At 36.0% G+C, this 17,365-nt stretch overlaps 1 protein-coding gene across 2 annotated transcripts in view; it reads left to right on the top strand.

The window, feature by feature from the left end:
* Positions 1-17,365, top strand: part of VRK1 (vaccinia related kinase 1) — an 86,125-nt gene that overhangs the window by 31,711 nt on the left and 37,049 nt on the right. For both annotated transcript variants that reach the window (XM_011951489.1, XM_011951488.1), the window contains exons 2-3: positions 5,563-5,727; positions 9,870-9,925. In XM_011951489.1, coding sequence (XP_011806879.1) covers positions 5,568-5,727; positions 9,870-9,925 — 216 coding nt within the window. In that variant the 5' untranslated portion in view covers positions 5,563-5,567. The remainder of the gene's footprint in view (positions 1-5,562; positions 5,728-9,869; positions 9,926-17,365) is intronic.

Raw genomic sequence — 17,365 nt, 5'->3', positions numbered from 1 at the left:
CACAGTTGAAGTCTTCAAAACCTTAAGGAATAGATCAAATGCTGGTTAAACTCCTTAGATTGTGGTAAAGGAAGAAAAGCTTCCAAATTTCTTGTTATGAAGTGAGCATAATATTGATACTAAAACAGATAAATGTAGCAGAAAAAGTAAACTACAGACCAGTCTTACGAAGATCAGTCTTGTCTACAGCTATACCACCCTGAATGCGCCCAATCTCATCTGAATATCAGTCTTGTTCCTAAATAAAATATCAAATAGAATTCAGCAGCACACTAAAAAAATTATAACTGCCACCAAGTACTTTTTTTTTTTTCTAGGAAGGTTGTGTTAAATAGCTCTATATGAGTATGTGGTATACCAGCTGTATTTAAGTCTTTTGTGTTTCTCAAGATGTTAAAAGATAAGTATTGAACAAATATTTATTAATACACTACCATTGGCCCTGCTTATACCTGACTGAAGCAGCCTCCGAGGACTGACAGGGCCATTGGTTGCCTGAGGCCACCTGAGATTATAGGGGCCAGCAAGAGCAAGAGGGAATCCTTCACATCTTTTTCCATTGGAAGCCACAGGAGGGAGTTTCATTTAGATACATTTTGAAGAAGTATTTCTGTCATAGTGGCCTCGTGCAGAGCAACTGAATATATTTCAGTGACTTCTTAACGTTTATGCGGAGATTTAGATGTGAGGGAAGTTTTAACCTAAGCACAAAGTTAGTTTCAAATGCTAGTTCATAAATCTGATTTTTTTTCTATTTTTCTTTTTTGCAAAGAAACTGGTAATCTAGAATGTAAGTGTGAACAACTTTATATGAATATTTTTTGTACTTGGTTTAGTTGGGTTGGTATGATGTGTTATATTTAAGTTCTTTAAACACTGGATTTCTTTAATGTATATTGACTGAGGAAAAGAAAGAGAAAACAAAGCTGGATATCCCATTTGGAAAAAGCTGGACTTCTCCTTCATATCTTATACCAAAATAGGTGTAAACAGATCAAAATGTTAACCAGCAAAATATGAACCATAAAATAACCCAAAGAAAACATGGGATATTAAAAAAATATAATTTGACTGGAGGAGGCCTTTATAAGGGTAACATGAAATCCAAAGCAAAAAATAAACAGTGCCCCAAAATAAATAGTTACTAATATATATATTGGGAAGACTCTTTGCAAGACACAGAGGTACTCTATTTAATATGCAACATATAAGATGTGCCTGGAAATAAAAAACAAGACTAATAATTCGAAAGAAAAATGGGCAGAGGTTACTAATAGTTTACAGGAAATGAAATACAGATTTTACTTAGGAGTGTTTTCTTTTAATATTTTTTGAGAGGGAGGTGGGAATGCACTGGGCAGGCTCGTTGAGTATGAGAAAATTTCCAGTCTTGATCCCTTGGTGATTATTAATTATAGGAGCAATAATCATTTTGTTAAGGTACCTGGTTTCTTTTCATGGGAAGTGGTATTTCAAGAATACAATTTGTGTGCTAGGGATGCTCTTTGCTGCTGGGTTGATTATTGTTTCTAAGCTTTTTAGTGAATGGGGCTAGGAAATACAAAGATGTGTTTCTGTGTATGTGATTATTTTAAAGATACTTTCTGAACTAAAAATATTTCCAAGTACAGCATTTTGAACTTTACCTCTCCTGTCTTTTGTCTCTGTCTTTTTCTTCCATATCTGAATCCTGATTTTTAGGTACACAAGGGAATGATAGAATAATAATATCACATACTTACTCATTTGCATCATTCCACATGTATGCACACAGCAGTCTTAGTTAACAAAACCAAGTATCACAATATGAGTTCTGTAAAGTTGCCTTTTTTGCATATGTTATCCCATTTTTTTGATAGTTGTACTCTATCTACAGTGTCAGTACATTTGCCCATTATATACTCTTTTCTCTCTTTTATAACCCTCGTTGAGTTTCAGTTCTACAAGTATATATTTTCTGCTCACTGTTACTGACATTTCTTTAGTCATTTTGGATATTGCTGTGGGAGTGGCCGACCCCTTCTACTGGACTTCTTCTCTAGTAGATTCTTATTGCTGTTTTCTATATTGATAACACTTAGCAGTCTTTATACTTGAAATTTAGCTGGGTATAAAATCTTTGGTTCATGTTTTCTTTCCTTGAGTCTTAAATATGTTATTTTTTTCTCCCCGGCATAAAATGTCGCTGTTAAAGTGATGACAGTTTGATTTTATTTTCCTTATAAAATATCTGCGGATGCTCAAAAAATATTTTCATTTACTGTTAACTAAATTGTGTCTTGGTGATGGTCATTCTGGGTCGATTTTTCAAATGTATGTGATATGACCTTTCAAAGTGTAGTTTTATGTTTTTTTAAATTAAATTCAGGAAAGTTTTCTTGAATTAAAGGATTTTTAATATTCTGTTCCCTTGCTTTGATTTTCTTTGTTGTATGTATGTTGGTTTTTTTGTGTATGTTTTCTTAAATTTTTTTTGTCCTTTTTGATTTTTTGTTTCTTTCCTTTTCACTATTTCTCTTGTCGTTAAAAAGTTTTATATACTCTTATGTTCCTTCTAATTTAGTTTTTATTTCTGAACTGATTTTTGTCTTTCATTTTCAATTGTTCTGTCATCTGATTTCTGAATTTTTCTAATTCTGATTGATGTTAGTCTGTATATAAAGTGTTTTTTAGCTTGTTTTGAAATACTAATAGCTATCTACCTTTTGGGAGGCATGTTTTCTTATGTACTTTTCTAAAGGGATTTTTTTTCTCTTTAAAAATACGAACTTGGTGTGGGACTAGGCTTTGATCCCTTTTTGTTGCTGAGTTTTGTATGCAGCCAGTTTTCCGTTATTTGCAATTAGTTTTAGATGGTATGGTTCAGGGAGAGTGTATGTCATTCTCTAGATCCCACTCTTCACTTGTTTTTGTGTAGTATTCCAAAATACTGAGGCTAACTTACAGATCCACTTTCATTTGAGCTTTCTTTTTCCTTTCTTTGTGTTATCCTTGTGATGCTCACTTTGGCTTCATCCCTAGCAGCTTCTCCTTAGCCTGAGGCTTTGACCTAGAAGGGGCCTTGACTGGTTAGTTTTGAGAGTTTGTAGAGGCAACAGGCTTCAGCCTCTTGAGACCTCACCAAGGACCACTTGCACTTCCTGGCTGTGGGAGTGGCAGAGCCCTTCTTGTTTCAGTTGCTTTTCTCACAGGGTCTTGTGTGCTTCTAAAACAAGTGGCTCCTGATAGATAATTTTGGGATTCTCAGATTTATCAGAGGCACCACACTTTCTTCTGCTTCCTTCTTTACAGTTGCTGATACCACACACAACTTGTTGCTGTTTGTCATGGTCTGTTTTCACCTGCTCAAATTTTGGGATTTGTAGAGATAAGGGGATACTGTTCCCTGGTTGGTTGGAGAGGTTATCCATGGGTTTTGAGTTTCGCTCTCCAGTTGTCCTGTCCAGGTTTATGGGGGAATTCAGGGAGATGAAACAGCTGTGCTGCTGCCTCCACCATGTGCAGCATTAACCTTCAGGAGCTGTGATTTAGAAGCGTATTGAAGAGACTGACAGTGATGACGCTGTTCTGTGGGACTATTTTTAGGAAAGAAAGTCATTCCAAGCCTTAATTAATTATTACAATTAGTTTCAATTAGTTGGCCACAGAAATAAAACTAAAAATAAAAGCAAACAGCTTTATTTGGAGGAAAATCACTTTTTATTGACCACAATTTACATTGAGTAGATGCTGAGCCAGAATATTTCATTTAAAATATGATATTTTTGTCACTTCTGGAAAGGAATTTCAGAAAAACACAAAAGATTGTGCAGTCACTATTTTGAGATATATAAAGATAAAAAACATGTTGTCCACTCATTTTAAACTATTTTGATTACTATAGGGAACCAGTCAAATAAGAGATTACGCTGATGATTTGATAAAGTTGGTTAAAATTCAGAAGGGCATCTGTTTTAATATTTGGAAGTACTATGTGTTTTAGTTGTTTCTCTTATTTGGTTTACTACCATAGGTGTAAAAATAACCTTTTTTTGTGTTTGAGTCTAGGCTAGCTTGGTTGGCACTGAAATTCCATTTTGCAAGATTTTACCATGACTGAAAACATTCATTGAGAGAACTAATTGATACGAAGAAATAACAGAGATACATTTATTTATTTTGAAGATGTTTTTGTTAACTTAGAGAAGATTTAGACAGCAAAGATGCATTAGTATTCTATAGGAAAAATTCAATTTAAAAATCCCCAGTAAATTAATAAGGAACATTTGCAGATAAGGAGTTTGTATATTTGAAGAGATACTGGGTGAGTTGCTGAAAAATTCCAGTTGAATGTAGTGTGTATGTATGTAGCATATCTAGGCTCAAAACTGAGCTACAGACTTATTTCATGGGAATAGCCATTTCAAGTATTGCATACTGTCTTAATGATTCTTATTAATCTTTATTTTCTGTATCTCCAGTATGTTTTTAGGGAACTATGGAACCTAACAAATACTTGTCTTAAATCTTTTTTGATTAATATTTGTAGAACCGAGAGTTTGAAATCACACAACACGCACATGTACACATGCACACTAGTACAAATTGAGTTCCTTCAATCAACGAAGTGAGTTACACCTGAGGGCACTTGAAGCCCAGCGTGAAGTGACTTGATCAAGATTACCCAACCAGCCAGTGTCTTACCTGCAATCCAGGCCTTTTGATTTCAGTCAGTGCTCTTTTCACAATAAAACACTGCTTTCTCTGAATGTTACGATAAGCTTACGTGTTACTGAGAAAAGTGAGTCAAGATCCATCTCCTAAAGAACAGTTAATGAGAAAGGAAACTTAGGAATGCTGGGTGTCACCAGCTTTGCCCAGATGACTAAGCCACAGTTTCTCCTGTCAGTCTTGAAAGTTGTGCTCCTTCGTTACAGTGACTTCCATAATTGTGGAGCATGTTGGTGAGGTCTTGGAGCCAGGTAGTCATCAGTGCAAATTTCTGTTATTCCACCACTTACCAGCTTGCTGAGCCTTAATTTCCTCGAAATGGGGATGATGATGTAATCTTCACAGAGTCATGAGGATGGATGGGAACCTGTGTAAAGCATTTACTAGCATGTTTCAGGAACCTTTGCCTTTTCCCCTTGTGCTCAGTTGCCTTATGTTTTCAATCTCTGTACTGTGTTCTGTCATATCGGTATTGACCTTAATAAACTCTTCATTTTGTTCCTATAAAATGTGCATTCTGATTGGATGCACCTTTCCCTCTCAACTTCATAGAGCAATTCTTTGTTGTTAAATAGCATTTTTAGTTGTAGTTGATCATTATGCCATTGGAACTTAAACCTAATTATTTCCTTGAAAATAATTGCATGTATGATTTTATTGTCTCTTCTCCAAAGTTAAGAGATAATCAAATAGGATTTGAGACATTATAAGTCAGAATTAACAGATATCCTTTAAGTTTTGGAGTAAGTAGGAATTTGAACAGCATCTCCGTATAGAAGTTTTCCTTAGGGAAAAATGTTTTGAACACTTCTGAGATTCTAGTTCTGACCGTGTCCTTGTTTTATGTTATAGTGAAAATGCCTCGTGTAAAAGCAGCTCAAGCTGGAAGACAGGGCCCTGCAAAGAGACATCTTGCAGAACAATTTGCAGTTGGGGAGATAATAACTGACATGGCAAAAAAGGAATGGAAAGTAGGATTACCCATTGGCCAAGGAGGCTTTGGCTGTATATATCTTGGTAAGTGTGAGAGTGCTTCTAATGGTCAATCCAAAGATGTATATGCTTTCTTATGAAAATGGTTTCTCAATTATGAGCTGTTACAGGATGTTCCTAATAATCTGCAGTCAACTTAATAGTTTCTGATTAAGCGAAAATGCATCTCTGAACTAGGAGTGGAAATTGCTAATGCAGTCACAACAGAAAAAGAGGGTAAAATAGCTGTAATACTGTCGTTAGTGAGCACTAGGACTTTAGATTTTTAAGATACTTTATGTAATCTTAATCTCTTTTGAGACCCAAAGAAACCCATGTACATATCTTTCCCCTCCCATCTCCACCTATGTGGGATTTATTCCCTCTGTGTTTGTCTGATTTGGAGATTTGCAGATCTTTTACAAGTGTGGGTTTCTTGTTTCTTTCTGTGCAACCCTCTTAGCCATCATACTGGAACTAGGAGAATTACCTAGAAACTGCATATTAGGCCTGATTAAATGTGCAGATAACTAACATACTTATTCTGAAACTTTTGGGGACCCCTTGTGGAATCCTGAAATTCTGTTATATTAACTAAATTATGGACTTAAAAAATATTTTACCTGATTGCTTCTAAAGCCGTTTCACCAATAAATGTTAGTAGTGATACAATGCAATTCATATTTGCTTCTGATTTTTCTAATTTTTCCATTCTGTATTCTCACTCTACTTCTAATCTCAGATTAATTAATTTCTGCCATGGAGGTTTATAAAATTTTATTTTTAGCAATATCTTACTCAGAATACTAATAATATGACAGATTAGTGTCACCTGGGAACTTGTTAGACCTGCAGATTTTTGAGCCTTACCTCAGACTACCAATCAGAAACTGCAGGGGGAGGGCCCAGCAGTGTTTGATCAAGGTGATTCTGATGCATGCTAAAGTGTGAGAACCACTGACGCAGGTGAAAGACCACTGCCCTTACTCAAGAGGAGTAGACACTTCACCTGCTCCAGGACCAGTGGACTGCCGTTGGTCAGTTGCAGTTTCTGTAGCTATTTTTATGAAACATAGCTTGAAATCTAGTGCTTTATCATATTTTATACATATGATTCCTGTCGGTCAGTGGCACCCTTTTTGTGAAATATGTGTTGATTCTCTGGTTTTGTTGAGAGCCAAACCCATTCTAGTGAACTAGGCTGTATCTCTGATTTATGGCAAAAATCCTTATAAATCATGAAAGAGTAGTGGCTATATTAGCCAGGTATTTATTTTTGATCTTGTGATTTAGGGGAGATGGTAGATTATATAAGCTGTCTTTACTACAGGATATGTGGACTTATGCCATCATGTAATAATAGACCTGTCTCTAAAAAAATAGGTTCTTCATTTTATATTAATTTACTTTTGTAACCTTTTGCAAATTTAAAACTTGCCTTGTGTGTGTGTCTGTTTTATCTGTATTTATCATCAAAAGATGCCATCTAATAGTATTTTTAATAGGTAATGATTTGACCTCTGTAATAAAACTTAACTTTTATACGGTTGGGATGACTAATCTGTAAAAAGAGGCACTTGCTTGAGTATTGTCGCCTCCAGTCTATCTCTCTGTGATACACTGAAACAGCCAGATTCAAGATCATCAGCAGTTTCTGTTAATGAATTAAAAAGATTGATTTTGAATTTTCTTTGCATTTTTTTCTGTAGCATTTGATACTGTTTATCTTTGTTTCTCATAACAGTTGCTTCCATTATCGTTTATGATAACATACCTTTCCCCTAGTTTTCTTTCTGCTTTTCTGGCTGTGCTTCGTCATCTTTATAGGCACTTCTGTGTGTTCCAGCTTTTCTTCTTCTGTTCACTTTTTATTCTACATATTCTGTCTGAGTGATGTCAAGCTTCTCCTACTGTCTCTTTACTGTTGATTTCCCTATGTTTTTTCTGTAGCCTAGGACATGATTTCCTGAGTCCAGGTCCGTAGCCACTGGCCTATAAGGAATCTCTACTTAGATGTTCCACAGGCATTTCTAAAACTTGTATCATCATCTTTTATCTCCTGATCCTGTCATGAGGATTGTCTCAATGAATGACAGCCTTGAAGCCAGAAACTGGGAAGGCATTCTTGAGCATTCCTTCACTAATATCCTAGTTCCTTTTCTAGTCTTACTGCTTTACCTGGGTGACTTCTCAGATCCATTCATTTCTCTCCACCTTTGCAGCCACCGTCCTGGTCAGGTCATTAGCGTGTCTTGTCTGGACTCTGACTGTAGCGCCGAATCTTCTCTGTCCCAGTCTTGCTGCCTTGCACACCATTGTTATCAGTATGGCTTTTATGACCAACTACACTGATCAGATAATGTGGTCATCCTGTTTAAACCTCTCTGATGGCTCCCCAGTGCCCTTCAAATAAGGTGCCAGACTTTTAAAGAGTGACCTACAAGACCCTTCATATACAACATTTATCTTCATCCCTTTTATCTCCTCAAAGTCTGTGCTTCAGCCGTCTTGCTGCCCTTTGACTCTTGATCTTTATATATGATGCTTTAAAATTTTTTAAATATATTTTATTTTACATTGTTTTTGTACCAAACCTTTGAAAAATTTTTAGTAGCTTTCCTGAGGTATAATCCATATACTTAAACTATTGGTTTAGCCTCTTCACTGATCTACCTGCTTCTGCCCCTTGCCCCTATACGCCATTCTCCACAAAGCAGCCCAAAGAAGTCTTTGTTACCACAGTCTGATTTTGCTGATCCTCTACCAGTGGCTCCCCATCTCATTCATAGTGACAGCCAAAACCTATATGTTACCTGTTAACCCATCGTGTTTGTTCCCTGCTGCTTTCGCTTTCTGATCTCTCTTCTTCTGCCTCACTTAGTTTTCCCCAGCTACTTTTGTCTGCTTGTTTTCCAAACATGTCAAACATACTCCTGTATCAGGGTCCTATTTATTTATTTGTTTATTTAGAGATGGAGTCTCACTCTTTTGCCTAGACTGGAGTGCAGTGGCATGATCTTGGCTCACTGTAACCTCTGCCTTTCAGGTTCAAGTGATTCTCCCACCTTACCCTCCCGAGTAGCTGGGATTACAGGTGCGTGCCACCACCATGCCCAGCTAATTTTTGTATTTATAGTAGAGACAGGGTTTTGCCATGTTGGCCAGGCTGCTCTCGAACTCTTTACCTTGGTAATCCACCTACCTTGGCCTCCCAAAGTGCTGGGATTACAGGTGTGAGCCACTATGCCCGGCCCACATCAGGGTCTTGGTGCTGCTTTCCCTGGGTTGCTCTTCACTCAGATGCGTACATGGCTTATTCCCTCCCTGCTCTCAGGCCACTGCTCAGGTAACACCAGGTCAGTGTTACTTGTGGCCACACTGCTTACCTTTCTTTCCTGCTTAATTTGTCCTCTACAGCACTTCACACTGTCAGACGTACTTCATATTGTATTTCTGGTCCGCATCCTACCACTGAAATGGTGGCTTTGTAAGAGTAAGGATTTTCTTTTTTTTTGTAAGTGAGGATTTTTTCCTGTTCATTGCTAAATCTCTATTTCCTAGAAACTGACATTTAGTATGTACTTGGTAAATATTTGTTTAATGAATATGGGCAACCTTATTTTTCTAACTCAGTATTCTGGGGCAACTGTACTTCTTTATTTGCTTGAAATAAAATGACAGCCACATTAAAATTATTCTGATGGGAGCTGAAAGTTCTAGTGCCAGCATCCTGAACTATTGGTCCAGATAAGTTTTTCCTAAACTAGTGCTTTTTAGAACTTTAGCTTCCTCATTTTTTACTCTTCAGATGCTCCTCTTAAAAGAATTTCATAGTTTATTAAATTTAAGAAATGTATCACTTATCCTCTGAGGAATTCACAATATCCATTAGCATATCAAAGGCCATTAGTACTTTTGAATTAAAGAAATCTTTATTTAACTCAGTTTCTCATACGTAATTGATAATCATATGGAAGAAACCAGAAATTGTAAGATGTATTCTAAATTCAGATATGTTAAAACATGAACGAAAGTCTTAAAATATATAAAATGTACTGTAATATTCTGAGAAACATACATGGGAACTGAAGTGTATTCTATCAAGGGTTACAGATACACAAACCTAAATATTAATATATTTATAACATTACTTGTTCTGATGTTAAATATTTTACTTTTTTAAACAGCTGATAAGAATTCTTCAGAGTCAGTTGGCAGTGATGCACCTTGTGTTGTAAAAGTGGTAAGAAATATTTTAGCTAATTTGTTTCTTTTCTGTTGATTTGGTGTCGTATTTGTTTTGTAAAATGCCTTTTTTGATGAACTAGAATTAATTAAACCATAAGATACCAAATTTTTAATAATTTTAAAAATATGTAATAAGACACAAAAGTAGCTTTATAGTTTTAAATCACTTGAGTGTGAAAATTTCCTCTCTTGAAATAAAGTGGTTCTGGTATTTGGGGGTAAATGAATGAAAGCATAGAGGCATGCAGATGTGGAATAAAAATATTCAGCTCATTTAAGAAATTTCAGCTACTTTTACAGATACTTTTTATATTTATATCCTATATGACTATACTAATTTAACATAATTTTATTGTATTTTAGTTTGCATTTGCTTCTGGACTTCCACTTGGTCAGTTTTTTTCTGTTTATTCCCAGTTTTCTTCCCCTTCCATTTTTGTAAATTAAATTATTTATTTAATTGTGATTGTTGGGCCTTTTTTGCTATAATAATGTTGAAATTAGTTTGTTATGAGTAAAGATTGGCGACATCCTGTCTGACATAAGCATACTTCTAACAGCCAGATCAATTTATATGTTGGCAAACTAGAAGACATTTTTAACTATTTTTTAAGTCAATTATGTACCTTTTTGCTTACCAACATTTGTTACTCCCCTTCTTCAAAGTTATTTGATACATATGAAGAATATGTTTCGGTTAAATAGAAGAACCAATAGGATGTATTATCTGGGCAAATTAACATATAAATCCTCCCTTTTTCTCCTACAGGATACACGTATTAGGGTTCTCTAGGGGGACAGAACTAATGGAATAGATGTACATATGAAGGGGACACCCCCACGATTTAATGACCTCCCACCAGGTCCCTCCCACAACCTCATGGGTATTATGGGAGCTACAATCCAAGATGAGATTTGGGTGGGGACACAGCCAGACCGTATCAGCCAGAACTCAGGAATTAGGATTACTCTGAAGGTTTTCATTTTGTTTCCTTTTACTCCCTTTTATATTTTGTCTCTTAGGAGTTAGGGGTCAGCTTTTTTGGACCTTTTTAGAGATTTTTAAACTTTTTTTAAAAAATTGAGGCATAATTTTTACAGGGAAGTACGTAGATATAAAATGAACAATTTGAAGACTTTTGACAAGCACATATACCTGTGTATCCCTCACCTCTTAAAATGTAGAACGTTTCCATCACACTAAAAAGATTCCTTATGTTCTTTATCAGTCAAAACCCTACTCCCTTGCACCGTTGGAGGCAACCACTTGTCTTGAGTTTTTCTTTTTTTTTCTTTTTTTGCCGTGAATGATTTATTCCTGTTCCAGAAGATTATGTAAATGGTATTAAACAGTATATATTGTTTTGTAACTTCTTATGCTCAGCGTAATGTTTTAATGGTTCATCCATATTGTTGGTGTATCAATCATTTGTTTCATTTTATTGCTGTCTTGATAGACATTGGGGTTGTTTCCAGTTTTTGGTATTATGAGTAAAGCTTCTATAAACATTCTTGTACAAGTGTTTTTATGGACACATGTTTTTATTTTTCTTGGATAAATACTTAGAGTTGCTGGTTAATAGGGAAGATGTGTATTTAAACTTATAAGAAAGTACTAGGCAGATTTCCAAAATGGTTGTGCTCTTTTACACATTGGCCAATAATATATGACAGTTCTGTTTGTTTCCTCTTCAACATTTGGCATTGTCAGGTGTGTGTATTTGTTTTTTAGCCATTACAGTTGGCGTGTAGATGTGAGTTATAGTTTCAGTTTGCATTTACTTGATGTCTAATGATTTTGGGCAATTTTTTGTTGTGCTTATTGGCCATTCGTGTATTTTCCTTTGTGGAGTGCCTCTTCCATCATTTTTGCCCCTTTCCTCTGATTTTTATCTTTTAAAAATAACTGGGTTGTTTTGCTTTTTATAATTGAGTAGTAAGAGAGTTTTTTTCTGGATGCAGTTCCTTTTTCAGATACGTGTTTTAAACATTTTCTACTGTGGTTTGCCTATTCATTTTTTGAATGCTTTTTCTACATCTGAGATGAATCACAGGATTTTTCTCCTTTATTCTGCTAATGTGGCAATTACATTGATTGATATTTGAGTATTAACCAAACTTTGTGTTCTTAACATACACCCCACTTAGTCATGGTGTATTACACTTTTTACATACTACTAGAACTGATTTGTGAATACTTCGTTAAGGATTCTTCTGTCTTTGTTCACGAAGGATATTGGTCTTTCATTTTTTTCCCCACTGTTTCTTAATTTGAAGTTTCCAATCTCATTGTTGATTTTGGTAGCAGAGTTCCCTACCTGGCACTCTGTTTGGTCTTCCCCTTTTTGCCCTGTAGGTCTCTTAAGTCTCCTCCTTTTTACTCCTAGGACCTCTAGGGGAAAAAACCAGAGCTGCCGTGGACTCACTTTGTTTTCTGTCTTTTAGGGGTCACAGTCCTCCTGTCCTGCCCATTATCTAATTTCTGAAAACAAATTTTCTGTTTTTTAAGTCCGTTTTTATCTTTGTTTGCAGCGGAAGGGGTGGGTCCCAGTTATTCCCTCGTGCAGGGAAGCGGAACAAAGTGATGCCTTTCAAGTTGTGTCAGTGCTTTATTTCTCCTGCCCCTTTTCATGATGGCCTTTCATTGTGGGTTTTTCTTCTTTTTCATTTATGAAATAACATTCTTTTTGGAATATTCAGCCTGCTGCTAAATCAGAGGAACTAAGTTCTTACTGTTAAATTGGGTCATTTGTATTTAATTGCAGAATATTGTGTGCATTTGTTTTTGATAATACAAATTAAAATATTAAAATCTATGGGTAAGATGAGTTTCTTCTTAGGTTCATTAATAGTTCTGTTGTGAGAAGAAAGCAAGTCTCCTTATGACGTCTCATAATGTTGAGGTTCAAATAATGTGGTTCCCTCTGACCCCTTGCAGTTAGTTGGCATAGCCGTTTCTGTGTCTTGGAAGGAAAGTGTGCCAGTGTCATATCTTGTAGGTGGAATGGTGTATAATCATGTCTTTTTTGTTCTGTATAGCCTGAACCTTTTTTTTTTGTTTTTTGAAAAAGGGTCTCACCCTGTTGCCTGCGCTGAAGTGCATTGGTGCAATTATAGCTCATTGCAGCCTTGATCTCCTGGTTTCAAGTGATCCTCTTGCCTCAGCCTGTCTAGTAGCTGGGACTACCGGCATTCACCACCATGCCTGGCTAATCTTTTTGATTTTTTAGTGGAGATGAGATCTTGCTTTGTTGCCCAGGCTGGTGTCAAATTCAAGCTCAAGTGATCCTTCCCTCTCAGCCTCCTAAAGTGCTGGGGTTACAGGCGTGAGCTATGGCACATGGCCTCTGAACTTAAGTTGTATTTTATCTTAGAATGATGTGCTTTCTTATTGTACTTAGAAATATTTCTGTTGTTCTTTACTGTGAGTAATTAGAAGTATTTCTGTTGTTAGTCAGTGTAACTTGACTTTTACTGCCTTTTTAACTTACACGGTTAAGAAAAAACATGGCCAAGAACAGGTATTTTCTATATGCTTAAGGTAATAAATTATATTTTTAAGTTTAAGACCAAGTACCTAGTTTAGGACTGTGTATCTCCTGTCTCCTAATTTAGTTCTGTTTCCATTATCCTTTATTATTTCTTCTCTTTGTAATTAGGACAGTGATAAATACTCAGTTGATTTTTCTTTTGCATTTAATATTTTAGTAACTTTTTCGATATTGTAGTTATCCTAGAAGAATGTCATACACAAAACAATATTACTGACCAGGTGCAGTGGCTCACGCTTGTAAACCCAACACTTTGAGAGGCTGAGGCGGGTGAATCACTTGAGGTCAGGAGTTCAAGACCAGCCTGGCCAACACGGTGAAACCCCATCTCTACTAAAAATACAAAAATTAGCCGGACGTGGTGGTGCATGCCTGTAATCCCAACTACTCGGGAGGCTGAGGCAGGAGAATCACTGGAAACTGGGAGGTGGAGGTTGCAGTGAGCTGAGATGGCGCCACTGCATTCCAGCCTGGGCAACAGAGTGAGACTCTTATCTCAAAAAAAAAAACCCAAAAAAACCCAAAACTAAAACAAAAAATAATATTATTGACTTTCTCCTTTCCTTTGAAGGGGAAATTTGTAACTTCTATTTGCTTCTTTTCCCCTAGCACTCTCTCCTGAGTAAACACCTACAGCACTCATTGTATTAACATTTATTTTAGAATTTTATTCTTCTTATGCCACTAATTGTTTTTAGTTTTTTTGAATGTGTTTATTCTGTCTCTCTAACTAAATTTTAAATTATCTGATAAGGACCTTGTCAATGAAGTTTGTTTTCCCTATGCAGTCTTTAGATGCTTGTTTTATTTATTCTTTTGAATACTTTTTAGCCATTAATTGCCCATTGCCTTTTTACTACTCTCTTCATTTACTCTCAACTTCCTGATGTCATTCACTTTCCTGTCTTATCTTTGCCGTAGAGAGTAGGCGGCCCACTCATAATTTGCCTTCTCACAACTTTATAATATTAATAGTTGAAATGTTTCACCAAATAACAAACATGTAAAATGAGTATCAGTTCTTCCTGGTATTAAAATCAGAACTGTTTATGAACATTTGTCATTTAAAACATTATGGGCTGTTAAAGATCATGTTTTCAAAGAACATGTACTGCTGTTTGGGGAAGTTTTATAGTTATTTCTAAAAAAGCAGGATACAAAGTTCTGTATGTAGTATGAAGGTTGTTTTATAAAATGGCTATTTATGAAGAAAATATATCAGAATTTCCATATTTTCTAAAATGAGCATGTATTTTATCATTAGAAAAAAAACTTGCAAATGTTACTTAAGAAATAAAGGCAAATTGATTTTCTAATGTGAAATTTTACTTAATAATGGACTAGCATATCAAACAGTGATTCTCAATCCTGGTTGTAGAGTATAATCAGAATCTCTGGGTGCAGGGCCTGGTTATTGATATTTTTAGTAAAGCTTCCCAGGTGATTGTTTTGTGCATCAAGATTGAGAGCCACTGGTAGAATCTGGCACACAGAGCACCTTAATTATTTTAAATGGAATCATGTGTGCAGGCACATTTTTATCCTTGTTTTCAGTAGGGGTTTGCAGGTGCCCTGTGCTGCTGGTAAGGGTTTCTAACTTCATGTGGACACTTTGTCAAGAAATTGATTATTGCTGATAATACATGTATCTGCCTTATGAAACAGCTCCAGATAGTTAACCCACATATTTCTTATTTGGCATTGGAGTGAAGTTAAGACACACCCATTCAAGGTAGATGTTAGGCACATATTAAAAATGTTTTCTCATGTACCAAATGATGGTCTCTGGTTTTGTTTGGGGGCCTTAATTCTTGACCTACACGAGAAACACTGTATTTTATTTCTGAAAGTAACTGTGCAGAGAGAAAAGTTAAATTGATAATAAGTTGGATAATGCAAGGAGAAAGAAATTTTCTTCTATGTTCTCTTGCTGACAGGCTTAATATGAAATTAGTAGTTCTTTGAATTGCACTTACCCTTAGTCATTTCAGTGGCAGAACTAGAGGCAGAGGTCAGGCTTTTGGATGGTATCCTAACAGGTCATTGTATCGTGGTCCTTTTCTGATGTGAACTGATACGAATCTATATTTCACAGGTCCTTGGAAAGAAGTTTGCAGACTGATGTTTCATTTTCCTCACTGATATTATGAGAAGTGACCTGAATTTTTAATTCATATATCATAATTTTTTGGTAGGAAGGAGAAATTTTGTACAGCTTCATTTTTAAATGGCAGCCAGTTGCTTTTAGCTGGTGCCATTGAAATGTATCACATTTTAATTTTTTTTCTGTTGTCATCTTCATTTTGACACTTAGAAGTCTTAAAGAAACGTTTAGTGATATTCTAGTTAAAATGTCAGTCCCAATTTCTTTTCTAAATCTTGGCTATTATAGAGTTGGCAGAGTATTTTAGATTTGAAATATGTTAATAAAATTTTAGTTATGAGTTAAGGTATTTTCTTCAACGGGAATAGCTAGCTTTGGCTAGAGTGCAATGCCAAGGAAGTAGCTCCTTTATTTTGTGATAATGGAAGTTTATTGGATTAGAAGAAGTATGAAATGAGCCCGGAGAGCCTTCTTGTAGTGGGCTTTCATTATAATAGCCTGATTTATATGGTTGATTCTCATTATTATAAGTTTAATAAATTATTGCCTGAAGGAAAACTTGAAAGTTAAACTTGATATGACATAGGCTGAAACTGAATAAATCAGAATTTTATACTGATTTGTCTTAGGAAAACCTCTTTCAAACCTGAATTATATAAATGAACCATTCCAAAGGTAAGCTTTGGAGAGGAACTTTACCAGAATTCCTCTTTTTGAATTTCTGTTTCTTACACTGATTCTGTGATTCCTACCGAAGACCTATTCTTAGCCATTGGCTGGAAACATTGCAAGTTTCGCTTGCAGATGCTTGCAAGTGTCAAGCTATTGTTGCTGCTAGGAAAGGAGCTACAGGTTATAGAGAAACTTGGGTGCTGAGTCCATAAATTAAGGAATCAGCACTCATACTTTCAGTATGTTGGTTAGTTCCTACTTCTTAAGGAGTTGATGCATGCCAAGTCATGATACTACTGTCTTCCAAGGTTAGGGTGAAAAGTATACTTACCTGCAACAAATAAGGCAAGCTTATTTTCAGGTTGTGATCCAAGTGTTAACGTGTGTTGCCCATTTGCTGTTAAATGCTCATTCATAACTGCCTGACTCTGCAGATTGGCTCATCAGTTTTCCTCTAAGTACTTTCTTTTTGAGACGGAGTCTTGCTTTGTCTCCTAGGATGGAGTGCAGTGGCACAATCTCAGCTTACTGCAACCTCCACCTCTTGGGTTCAAGTGATTCTCCTCCCTCAGCCTCCTAAGTAGCTGGGATTACAGGTGCCTGCCACCACAGCCAGCTAATTTTTGTATTTTTAGTAGAGATGGGATTTCAGCATGTTGGCAAGGCTTGTCTTGAACTTCTGACCTCAAGTAATTCACCCGCCTTGGCCTCCCAAACTGCTGGGATGACAGACATGAGCCACCATGCCCAGCCTTCCTCTAAGTACTTTAATTGGGGATTCCTATTTTCTGAATTATAAGAAATCTGAGATAATTAGAGCAGAGAGTATGGAGTGGTTTTCTACAGTTGAGGATGTCTTCAGTGAAGAAAAGGTGAACATATTTTAAGTGCTTGCAAAAGTCATCTCTAGTAACCCAAAACTATAAATTATCTCTCATTTAAGATAGTAGGCCTCATTACTCACTTCCCCCGATGCTCTATTTAACTTTGAACTCCAGCTACGCAAGATATTCTGCCCAAAATAATTTTTTTCTCATACCTCCTAAAAAGAAAAGCAACCCCAAAATTAGTTTAAAAATGTTAGTTTCCTCATTTGAAGTTTTCACTG

The sequence above is a fragment of the Colobus angolensis genome, unplaced genomic scaffold (genome assembly GCF_000951035.1).
Source record: "Colobus angolensis palliatus isolate OR3802 unplaced genomic scaffold, Cang.pa_1.0 Scaffold32, whole genome shotgun sequence".
NCBI classification, from domain to species: Eukaryota; Metazoa; Chordata; class Mammalia; order Primates; family Cercopithecidae; genus Colobus; species Colobus angolensis.
The sequence above is the reverse complement of the archived record's forward strand: the minus strand, read 5'-3'. Positions and strand labels throughout refer to the sequence as shown.